The sequence below is a fragment of the Pseudophryne corroboree genome, chromosome 6 (genome assembly GCF_028390025.1).
Source record: "Pseudophryne corroboree isolate aPseCor3 chromosome 6, aPseCor3.hap2, whole genome shotgun sequence".
Classification (NCBI taxonomy): Eukaryota; Metazoa; Chordata; class Amphibia; order Anura; family Myobatrachidae; genus Pseudophryne; species Pseudophryne corroboree.
The window spans coordinates 803,338,861-803,351,633 of record NC_086449.1 but is presented as its reverse complement, the minus strand read 5'-3'; the positions used below and the strand labels follow the sequence as shown (position 1 = coordinate 803,351,633).

At 45.6% G+C, this 12,773-nt stretch overlaps 1 protein-coding gene across 1 annotated transcript in view; it reads right to left on the bottom strand.

The window, feature by feature from the left end:
• DENND2A (DENN domain containing 2A) overlaps positions 1-12,773 on the bottom strand; it is a 143,027-nt gene that overhangs the window by 21,259 nt on the left and 108,995 nt on the right. Inside the window, exons 9-13 of the mRNA XM_063928946.1 lie at positions 4,926-5,113; positions 2,326-2,435; positions 1,853-1,922; positions 1,336-1,413; positions 232-372 (exon numbers count right to left, since the gene is read on the bottom strand). Of these exons, the coding sequence (XP_063785016.1) occupies positions 232-372; positions 1,336-1,413; positions 1,853-1,922; positions 2,326-2,435; positions 4,926-5,113 (587 nt within the window). The remainder of the gene's footprint in view (positions 1-231; positions 373-1,335; positions 1,414-1,852; positions 1,923-2,325; positions 2,436-4,925; positions 5,114-12,773) is intronic.

Here is a 12,773-nt window from a genome sequence, read left to right as displayed (position 1 = left end):
TTGTGCTTAGAAGGTGCTGGATAGCCAACACATAACCGGATAAGAGTTATTAGACCACACGGTATGATGGACAGATGTAACCACTATTAGGACCTGACTGGGATCAAGTAAATCTGCACCCCTTTATTAGATAGGAGTTACACCCACCCAATCAGGTTCTTCAGTCACTGCACACCTCTCATTCTAGGGAGGCTTCCTTTATGGTCATACCAGTGACTTGTGAGCCCATACCTCAGTTCCTGACCCAGGTAGGAAGTTCTTCACCGTGATCTTCCTTCCTAAAGCTGGGAACGGGGCCTCTATGATGGCTCTCATAAATGGCTGCACCAAAGCTGGAGATATACCTCTTCTTTTCTCCACTTCATCCAGGATCTGCAAGGGGGGGTGAATATATCAGAGTAGTGGCAGAAAACATTATATTTATTCATATGTAACTGGTTAAAATAATACATTTAAATAACCAACCCGATCACAGAAAATTCCCCCACAAAAACAGTGAAGTTAAAATCTAACGTCCACCAGCTGTTATATAACTACAAGCCAAGGAGCATGCTGGAACTTACAGTTCCACAACAACCGGTGGCCACAGGATTACCTGCTTGTACTAGAAAGATTATTTTACCCAACGTTAGTAGATACAAACATTCCGGAAACAGGCATCCTCCGCCCACACGTACTACTGATCAGTTAAATAAAAAGAAAACTAACCCTACATACGAGAAGTAAGTTCATGTTAAACTGCTACTAATGTAAAGATTCTTAATCAATACTACAAACACTCATCATTTTTACAATCAATGATTTAAATGAGATTTTCCTTACATAAATGTGCGTTTTGCTTTCATTGGTTCCTTTACATATTCCATTATGGAGACTCCTAAAATGTGCGTGAGGCCTATTTATCAATGCTTGGAGAGAGATAAAGTGGAGAGCAATAACCACCCAATGAGCTCCTAACTGCCATGTTACGGGCTGTGTTTGAAAAAGGACAGTTGGAAGCTGATTAGTTGGTACCAGTGGCGGCTCCAAGTTTCAAATAGGGGAGCCGCACCAACTGCCTCCAACTGTCACCCAAACGGACTCACCGGCAGTTGGTGAGGCCCCCTATTTGAAATTTGGTTTGCGCTTCAGCCCCACCTCTGGAGCCGCTACTGGTTGGCACTTTATCTCTCTCCACTTTATCTCTCTAAGGCTCCCCCCAAGCGTCTTTAGACTAACACAAATAAACAGTGATTGGCAAATCCTATTTCCTTATATTTCCTACTATTTTAGCAACATGGACACCAGGTAATGAAACCATTGAACATCCACTGGCTCGCTGCCCCCTACCAGTACCTTGGAGAAGAGGTTGAAGCAGCCTAACCGGCTCACGATACAATACACTTCCGGGAGGCGGTTTCCTTTCCCGCTGGGCTTTAAAAACAAAAACGGTAGACCAAATGTTAGCGGCGATGGAAAATGTGACAGATGCTTTTTTTTATTCTCTGAGGGTCACATTCTGGAAAGATGGATTTGATATACACTAGCTATGCACACACCTGTAGACATTTTATTTCATAGAGAGTAGTATCTTTTACAGCCAGCAAGTGTCACTGTTGCAGTCAATGAAAATACAAGGAGGAGCTTTTTACATGCTAAGAGAGAACAGCGTTGCAGTTTTAATTTTTTGGGCACTTCTAAACCTCATTTATGTATAATCTTTACATTTAAACTACTGTCAACAAATTAGATGGCTCCTCGTCATTTAATGAGCAGACGTATCTGTAATAACAAGCTCTGCCACATGTGACATAAACGTGTGGTCGGTTTGAGGTCGGTGGCATTATCTTGGGAATATACAAATAATAGTTACCAGGAGGCGTCTGCAGTACCCAAAACGGCGACTACCATCCTCCCCGGTCAGCACAAAGGAAAACGTCTCACTGGAGAAAAAAAAAAAAACACACATGAGACACGCAAGTACAGGTATCTCATAATAATACAATAAACCATGAAAAAAAACCTGACCAGAATAATATTGTTAAAATGATATCACCACTTCCTATTGTACATACCAAATATGGCTGCAATGAAGCCACAGCTACCAACTTAGGGGTACATTTATTAAGCAGTGATAATAGCGGAGAAGTGAGCCAGTGGAGAAATTTCCCCATCAGCCAATCAGCGGCTCTGTATCATTTTATAGTAGGCATATTATATATGTTACTTCAGTGCTGATTGGTCGCCATGGGCAACATCTCCACTGGCTCACTTCTCCGCTCTTATCTCTGCTTAGTAAATGTTTCCCTTAGGGTTATATGTCCCACACTGAACGGACACTTTTACCTGTCAAACTGGCTAACTGGGGACCAGTCCTTGGCATCCGGGAAACAGAACTGGGGGATGGCTTTGAACTGGTCACCGGCTTCTCGCATGAACTTGAACGATCGCTCCAGCTGGAAGAAAAACACACCAGAGTTGAGATTCTGCAGTCCAGGAGGAACAGTCAGCACCCACTTACAGCACGCAAACCGCAGCTCGCTGCTCTGTAATTAACACGGCACAAAGCTACGATTACTTTGGCCCAAAAGTATGTGGAAAAAAGCGACAGCATTCTCTGTGAACCTTACAGGAGGAGAAAATTAAAAAGGTTCAGAATATATAAATGTGTCATATAGCGCCTGAAAAGTGTGGCCAAGGCTTCAAGGGATTCACACAGCATGGGACTTGCAGCGGATTTATCATATACAGTATTTCACAGTAGGCCAGGCCTTGCCAAACAGTCCAGGTTTTAAGGATATCTGTGCATATGCACAAATGGCATAATGAAAGAGATTGAGGTACTAATTTAAGTCACATGTGATATTATTATTATCAGTTATTTATATAGCGCACACATATTCTGCAGCGCTTTACAGAGAATATTTGGCCATTCTCATCAGTCACTGCCCCAGTGGAGCTTACAATCTATATTCCCTACCACATGTACACGCACACACAATCACGCTAGGGTTAATTTTGTAGGGAGCCAAGTAACATAACAGTATATTTTTGGATAGTGGGAGGAAACCGGAGTACCCGGAGGAAACCCACGCGGGGAGAATATACAAACTCCACAGAGAGTTAGGGCCATGGTGGGAATCGAACCCATGACCTCAGTGCTGTGAGGCAGTAATGCTAACCATTACATCATCCGTACTTCCCATAGGGGTCTATTTACTAAGCCTTGGAGAGAGAGAGAGAGAGAGAGAGAGAGAGAGAGAGAGAGAGAGAGAGAGAGAGAGAGAGAGAGAGAGAGAGAGAGAGAGAGAGAGAGAGAGAGAGAGAATAAAGCACCAGCCAATCAGCTCCTAACTGCCATGTTACAGCCTGTGTTTTAAAGATGTCAGTTAGGAGCTGGTCTCTCTCGTTTTTGGGCAGATTTATTAAGCCTGGTGAAGTGATAAAGTGGAAGGCGATAAAGCACCGGCCAATCAGCTCCTAACTGCCATTTTTCAAACCCAGCCTGTAACATGGAAGTTCAGAGCTGATTGGCTGGTGCGTTATCACCTTCCACTTTATCACTTCACCAGGCTTAATAAATCTGCCCCTTTATCTCTCACCAAAATTTGATAACTCTCCCCTATGCTTGGCACACATTACTCTTTGAGTCCTTAATTCTGATTTATTTATGTTGACTTGTTACATGGCTAATTTATTTTTCTTTATATAGCAGGATAAATACCTTCTGAGCCAGTGGTTCCCAGTCCTCCAGTCCGCACATACCCCCAACAGATCATGTTTGTGGATGTCTTTAATCATGCACAGGTGAGTTAATCTATGTTGCTGTGTCGGTAATTATCCCACCTGCTTCCACAGACAGAAATACACAAATCATGACCTGTGGGGTTCTAGGGGACTGGAGTTGGGACCATGGGGCAGATGTATTAAGCCTGCAGAAGTGATAAAGCAGTGATAGGTGGAAGGTGATAACGCACCAGCCAATCATTACGGGTTTGAAAAATGACAGGTCGGAGCTGATTGGTTGGTGCGTTATCACCTTCCATTTATCACTGCTTTATCACTTCTCCAGGCTTAGGGGTCTATTCATGAAGCAGTGAAAAGTGTGGAGAAGTGAGCCAGTGGAGAAGTTGCCCATGGCAACCAATCAGCATTAAAGTAACATTTATAATTTGCATACTATACAATTGTACGGAGCAGCTGATTGGTTGCCATGGGTGACGTCTCCACAGGCTCACTTCTCCGCTCTTTTCACTGCTTCATGAATAGACTCCTTAATTAATACATCTGACCCCATGTTCTAAACTTGCTTACTTCAAATCATTATCTTTTCTTCAAAACCTCTCTGGAAGGGCATTCAATATGGCTCCCAGTCATATACACATACACATCTCTCAGCATGTCATGTGTAGGCAGTGTGTGGAGGCTTCTGCAGTACTTTTAATCAGACAGAGCCCAGTGGGGTGTTCTGCAGCAACATAGAATGAGGGCATTTATTTTTAAACTTGTGTATACTTTGTTATTATTAACATTGGTTATGATACAGCAACATAACCCTAGACAAGATCGGTACTAAATCCAGCTGGATGGGATCCCGGTGGTCGAAATACCGACGCCGGATTTCCGACCACACAATCCCGACAGGGGTGGCGAGCGGAACGCAGCCCCTTAAGGGCTCGCTTCGCTCACCACGCTGCGGGCACGGTGCCTCGCTACGCTCGGCACACTAATTTATTCTCCCTCTATGGGTGTCTTGGACACCCACGGAGGGAGAATATGTCGGGATTGTGCCGGTCGGGATTCCAGCGTCGGTATTCCGACCGCCAGGATTCCGTCCGACGGGATCTTGACCGCATCCCCCCTAGACAGTGTGCGCCGTTAGTAAGAGCTTGCAATCAATTTTTTTAAAGTTAACGGTTCAGTCTGTGGAGAGAGAGCATTTATACCTTCAAGGGGAATTGCTGGGTGATCTCGGGAACGTAGACTGTCCCGGTTGTCTTCTTCTGTAGAGATACCACCACAAAGTACTCAAAGAGCTGCCGCTCCTGATATTCAATCAGGTCTCGCTCGAGGGTCTGATAGCGCGGAGAGAGGCTGACGCGGGACTTGACATGCACCAGTCTCTGGCTATGGGCTGCGGGAAACAGACACATTTGTTTTGTGGCCATCACCATCTGTCAGATTCATAACAACTGGCGACGGTCACATTTTACATCAATATGTATAATTTGCAGCTTACAATTACCCCTTCGCTACAATCCTATTACCTACTGCAACCCTGAGAATTAGAAACATTTGGGCCCAGATTTATCAAGCCTTGGAGAGTGATAAATTGCACAGTGATTAAGTAGCAACCAATCAGCTCCTAACAGTCAATTTTCAAACACAGCCTGTGACATGGCAGTTAGGTGCTGATTGGTTGGTATTTTATCACCGTGCAATTAATAACTCTCCAAGGCTTGATAAATGGGGGCCTTTGTTTGAATACAACATGAATTATAAAGTTTGCAGTTATTACTGATCTACTGCAGTAAATTCCGGATCCGGTTGGAGAGTCTTTTCCGAATCCTACAAGGTTTTAGCAGGATTGCTGTAAAGGCAAATCCTTAGAACCTGGAAAACTGGATCCCGAGCCTAGGCGATTTTAATACACAAATGAAATCTTCAAATTATATTTGATCTTTATTGCCTTCTCCTACTGAACTTAAACAAGCAAATTAGGGTTTGCATTTTATTTGGAATTTGGAAGACCCAATTGTAGAAGAATTTGGAATTCTGCCTATTCCCCAATATGGAATTTGGTTCATTCTTGGCAATAGAAAGAAATTACATTTATTGCAAATCTACTGGAAACATGCAACTGCTTTTTAAATGGCTTTTAGGTGTGACAATGACAGATGACTGCAATAGGTTACGCTCACCAGGTAATGATATGATCATAGAAACATAGAATTTGACTGCAGATAAGAACCACTTGGCCCATCTAGTCTGACCCTTTTTTTTTTATCCTTTAGGAAATCTCAACCCTTTTTGAACCTTAATTCTTTGTAAGGATATTCATATGCCTATCCCAAGCATGTTTAAATTGCTCTACAGTCTTAGCCTCTACCACCTCTGATGGGAGGCTATTCCACTTATCCATTACCCTTTCTGTGAAGTAATTTTTCCTTAAATTTCCTCTGAACCCCCCCCCTCAAGTCTCAGTGTATGTCCTCAAGCTCTAATACTTCTCTTCCTTTGAAGAATGTTTCCCTCCTGAACTTTGTTAAGACCCTTGATACAGGTTGAGTATCCCATATCCAAATATTCCAAAATACGGAATATTCTGAAAATCGGACTTTTTTGCGTGAGAGTGAGATAGTGAAACCTTTGTTTTTTGATGGCTCAATGTACACAAACTGTGTTTAATGCACACAGTTATTAAAAACATTGTATTCAATGACCTTCAGGCTGTGTATATAAGGGGTATATGAAACATAAATAAATTGTGTGAATGTAGGTACACTTTGTTCAATGCACAAAGTTACAAAAAAATAAGAATTTACTTACCGATAATTCTATTTCTCGGAGTCCGTAGTGGATGCTGGGGTTCCTGAAAGGACCATGGGGATAGCGGCTCCGCAGGAGACAGGGCACAAAAGTAAAGCTTTTACAGGTCAGGTGGTGTGTACTGGCTCCTCCCCCTATGACCCTCCTCCAGACTCCAGTTAGGTACTGTGCCCGGACGAGCGTACACAATAAGGGAGGATTTTGAATCCCGGGTAAGACTCATACCAGCCACACCAATCACACCGTACAACTTGTGATCTAAACCCAGTTAACAGTATGATAACAGAGGAGCCTCTGAAAGATGGCTTCCTAAACAATAACCCGAATTAGTTAACAATAACTATGTACAAGTATTGCAGATAATCCGCACTTGGGATGGGCGCCCAGCATCCACTACGGACTCCGAGAAATAGAATTATCGGTAAGTAAATTCTTATTTTCTCTATCGTCCTAAGTGGATGCTGGGGTTCCTGAAAGGACCATGGGGATTATACCAAAGCTCCCAAACGGGCGGGAGAGTGCGGATGACTCTGCAGCACCGAATGAGAGAACTCCAGGTCCTCCTTTGCCAGGGTATCAAATTTGTAAAAATTTACAAACGTGTTCTCCCCTGACCACGTAGCTGCTCGGCAGAGTTGTAATGCCGAGACCCCTCGGGCAGCCGCCCAAGATGAGCCCACCTTCCTTGCGGAATGGGCCTTAACAGATTTAGGCTGTGGCAGGCCTGCCACAGAATGTACAAGTTGAATTTTGTTACAAAACCAACGAGCAATCGACTGCTTAGAAGCAGGTGCACCCAACTTGTTGGGTGCATACAGTATAAACAGCGAGTCAGATTTTCTGACTCCAGCCGTCCTTTAAATGTATATTTTTAAGGCTCTGACAACGTCCAACAACTTGGAGTCCTTCAAGTCGTCTGTAGCCGCAGGCACTACAATAGGCTGGTTCAGGTGAAACGCTGATACCACCTTAGGGAGAAAATGCGGACGCGTCCGCAGCTCTGCCCTATGTCGAATGGAAAATTAAATAAGGGCTTTTATAAGACAAAGCCGCCAGTTCAGATACTCTCCCGGCCGAAGCCAGGGCCAGTAACATAGTCACTTTCCATGTGAGATATTTCAAATCCACATTCTTTAGTGGTTCAAACCAATTGGATTTGAGGAAATCTAAAACTACATTTAGATCCCACGGTGCCACCTTAGGCACCACAGGAGGCTGTATATGCAGTACTCCTTTGATAAAAATCTGGACCTCAGGGACTGAGGCCAATTCTTTGTGGAAGAATATTGATAGGGCCGAAATTTGAACCTTAATAGATCCCAATTTGAGACCCATAGACAATCCTGATTGCAGGAAATGTAGGAAAACGACCCAGTTGAAATTTCTCCATCGGAGCACTCCGCTGCTCGCACCACGCAACATATTTTCGCCAAATACGGCGATAATGCTTCGCGGTGACTTCCTTCCTTGCCTTTATCAAGGTAGGAATGACTTCTTCTGGAATGCCTTTTCCTTTTAGGATCTGGCATTCAACGCCATGCCGTCAAACGCAGCCGCGGTAAGTCTTGAAAAAGACAAGGACCCTGCTGAAGCAGGTCCCTTCTCAGAAGTAGAGGCCACGGATCGTCCGTGACCATCTCTTGAAGTTCCGGGTACCAAGTCCTTCTTGGCCAATCCGGAGCCACTAGTCTTACTCCTCTTTGCCGTATAATCCTCAATACCTTTGGTATGAGAGGCAGAGGAGGAAACACATATACCTACTGGTACACCCAAGGTGTTACCAGCGCGTCCACAGCTATTGCCTGCGGATCTCTTGACCTGGCGCAATACCTGTCCAGTGTTTTGTTGAGGCGAGACGCCATCATGTCCACCATTGGTTTTACCCAACGGTTTAATAGCATGTGGAAAACTTCTGGATGAAGTCCCCACTCTCCCGGGTGAAGGTCGTGTCTGCTGAGGAAGTCTGCTTCCCAGTTGTCCACGCCCGGGATGAATACTGCTGACAGTGCTATCACGTGATTCTCCGCCCAGCGAAGGATCCTGGCAGCTTCTGCCATTGCCCTCCTGCTTCTTGTGCCGCCCTGTCTGTTTACATGGGCGACTGCCGTGATGTTGTCCGACTGGATCAACACCGGTCTTCCTTGAAGCAGAGGTTCCGCCTGGCTTAGAGCATTGTAGATTGCTCTTAGTTCCAGAATGCTTATGTGAAGAGACTTTTTCAGGCTCGACCACACTCCCTGGAAATTTCTTCCCTGTGCGACTGCTCCCCAGCCTCTCAGGCTGGCATCCGTGGTCACCAGGATCCAATCCTGCATGCCGAATCTGCGGCCCTCCAATAGATGAGCCTCCTGCAACCACCACAGAAGGGATACCCTTGTCCTCGGCGACAGGGTTATCCGCAGGTGCATCTGAAGATGCAACCCTGACCATTTGTCCAACAGATCCCTTTGCATGGAATCTGCCGAAAGGGATTGCTTCGTAAGAAGCTACCATTTTTTCCCAGGACTCTTGTGCATTGATGTACAGACACCTTTCCTGGTTTTAGGAGGTTCCTGACCAGGTCAGATAACTCCTTGGCTTTTTCTTCGGGAAGAAAAACCTTTTTCTGAACTGTGTCCAGAATCATCCCCAGGAACAGCAGACGAGTTGTCGGCATTAATTGGGATTTTGGAATATTCAGAATCCATCCGTGCTGCTTTAGCACCTCTTGAGATAGTGCTAAACCCATCTCTAGCTGTTCTCTGGACCTTGCCCTTATTAGGAGATCGTCCAAGTATGGGATAATTAATACGCCTTTTCTTCGAAGAAGAAATATTATCTCGGCCATTACCTTTGTAAAGACCCGAGGTGCCGTGGACAAACCAAACGGCAGCGTCTGAAACTGATAGTGACAGTTTTGTACAACGAACCTGAGGTACCCCTGGTGTGAGGGGTAATTGGAACGTGGAGATACGCATCCTTGATGTCCAAGGATACCATAAAGTCCCCTTCTTCCAGGTTCGCTATCACTGCTCTGAGTGACTCCATCTTGAACTTGAACTTCTTTATGTATAGGTTCAAGGACTTCAGATTTAGAATAGGCCTTACCGAGCCATCCGGCTTCGGTACCACAAATAGAGTGGAATAATACCCCTTCCCTTGTTGTAGAAGAGGTACCTAGACTATCACCTGCTGAGAATACAGCTTGTGAATGGCTTCCAAAACCGTCTCCCTTTCTGAGGGGGACGTTGGTAAAGCAGACTTCAGGAAACGGCGAGGTGGATCTGTCTCTAATTTCAACCTGTACCCCTGAGATATTATCTGCAGGATCCAGGGATTTACCTGCGAGTGAGCCCACTGCGCGCTGTAATTTTTGAGACGACCGCCTACCGCCCCCGAGTCCGCTTGCGAAGCCCCAGCGTCATGCTGAGGCTTTTGTAGAAGCCGGGGAGGGCTTCTGTTCCTGGGAAGGAGCTGCCTGTTGCTGTCTCTTCCCTCGTCCTCTGCCTCGTGGCAGATATGAATAGCCCTTTGCTCTCTTATTTTTAAAGGAACGAAAGGGCTGCGGTTGAAAGGTCGGTGCCTTTTTCTGTTGGGGAGTGACTTGAGGTAGAAAGGTGGATTTCCCGGCCGTAGCCGTGGCCACCAAATCCGATAGACCGACCTCAAATAACTCCTCTACGCATCGCCTGTCCACTGTCGTGTCCATAAAGCTCTTCTGGCCGAAATGGACATAGCACTTACCCGTGATGCCAGTGTGCAGATATCTCTCTGTGCATCACGCATATAAAGAAATGCATCCTTTATTTGTTCTAACGACAGTAAAATATTGTCCCTGTCCAGGGTATCAATATTTTCGATCAGGGACTCTGACCAAACTACCCCAGCACTGCACATCCAGGCAGTCGCAATAGCTGGTCGTAGTATAACACCTGCATGTGTGTATATACCTTTTTGGATATTTTCCATCCTCCTATCTGATGGATCTTTAAGTGCGTCCGTCTCAGGAGAGGGTAACGCCACTTGTTTTGATAAGCGTGTTAGCGCTTTGTCCACCCTAGGAGGTGTTTCCCAGCGCTCCCTAACCTCTGGCGGGAAAGTGTATAAAGCCAATAACTTCTTTGAAATTAGCAGTTTTTTATCGGGGCACCCCACGCTTCATCACACACGTCATTTAATTCTTCTGATTCGGTAAAAACTACTGGTAGTTTTTTCACACCCCACATAATACCCTGTTTAGTGGTACCTGTAGTATCAGCTAAATGTAACATCTCCTTTATTGCCAAAATCATATAACGTGTGGCCCTACTGGAAAATACGGTTGATTCGTCACCTTCACCACCGGAATCAGTGCCTGTGTCTGGGTCTGTGTCGACCGACTGAGGCAAGGGACGTTTTACAGCCCCTGACGGTGTTTGAGGCGCCTGGACAGACACTAATTGAGTGTCCGGCCGCCTCATGTCGGCAAACGACTGCTTAAGCGAGTTGACGCTATCCCGTAATTCCACAAATAAAGGCATCCATTCTGGTGTCGACCCCCTAGGAGGTGACATCCTCATATTTGGCAATTGCTCCGCCTCCACACCAATAACGTCCTCATACATGTCGACACACACGTACCGACACACAGCAGACACACAGGGAATGCTCTATACGAAGACAGGACCCACTAGCCCTTTGGGGAGACAGAGGGAGAGTCTGCCAGCACACACCAAAAAGCGCTATATATGACAGGGATAGCCTTATGATTAAGTGCTCCCTTATAGCTGCTTTTATATTAATATATTGCCATTTATTCTGCCCCCCCTCTCTGTTATACCCTGTTTCTGTAGTGCAGTGCAGGGGAGAGACCTGGGAGCCTTCCTGACCAGCGGAGCTGTGACAGAAAATGGCGCCGTGTGCTGAGGAGATAGGCCCCGCCCCTTTTTCGGCGGGCTCGTCTCCCGCTATTTAGTACATTTAGGCAGGGGTAAATATCTCCATATAGCCTCTGGGGCTATATGTGAGGTATTTTTAGCCTTTTTAAAGGTTTTCATTTGCCTCCCAGGGCGCCCCCCCCCAGCGCCCTGCACCCTCAGTGACTGCCGTGTGAAGTGTGCTGAGAGGAAAATGGCGCACAGCTGCAGTGCTGTGCGCTACCTTAAGAAGACTGCAGGAGTCTTCAGCCGCCGATTCTGGACCTCTTCTTGCTTCAGCATCTGTGAGGGGGCCGGCGGCGTGGCTCCGGTGACCATCCAGGCTGTACCTGTGATCGTCCCTCTGGAGCTTCATGTCCAGTAGCCAAGAAGCCAATCCATCCTGCACGCAGGTGAGTTCACTTCTTCTCCCCTCTGTCCCTCGTTGCAGTGATCCTGTTGCCAGCAGGAATCACTGTAAAATAAAAAACCTAAGCTAAACTCTCTAAGCAGCTCTTTATGAGAGCCACCTAGAATTGCACCCTTCTCGGCCGGGCACAAAAATCTAACTGGAGTCTGGAGGAGGGTCATAGGGGGAGGAGCCAGTACACACCACCTGACCTGTAAAAGCTTTACTTTTGTGCCCTGTCTCCTGCGGAGCCGCTATCCCCATGGTCCTTTCAGGAACCCCAGCATCCACTTAGGACGATAGAGAAATATTGGCTAAAATTACCTTCAGGCTGTGTGTATAAGGTGTATATGTGACATAAATGCATTCTGTGCTTAGATTTAGGTCCCATCACCATGATATCTCATTATGGTATGCAATTATTCCAAAATACGGAAAAATCAGATATCCAAAATACCTCTGGTCCCAAGCATTTTGGATAAGGGATACTCAACCTGTATATGTGAAAGTTTCTATCATGTCCCCCCTTTCCCTTCTCTCCTCCAAACTATACATGTTAAGATCTTTTAGCCATTCTGGGTACGTTTTGTGATGTAGGCCATGCACCATTTTAGTTGCCCTTCCTTGTACACTCCCTAATGTATGTATATCCTTCTGGAGATATGGCCTCCAGAACCTGACACAGTATTCCAGATGACCACCGCCTGAACAATTAGCGAATACAGCAAATACAACCATCCTTCAGCCAAATCTCTTTGGCCATGAAAGGGTTTAATTATAAACAAACCTTTATTCATAGGAAAATTAATAAGAACGGACAAGATGCAGCAAGTTCCCCTCTCACTTCTCCTTGCACTATATAAATGGGGGTCAGTGACCCTTGCTCAGAATGTAGGCAGGCTCAAATATGCAGCACAAGAACGTGTCTCACAGGCAGGAACTTGTAACAGACAAATATCAAC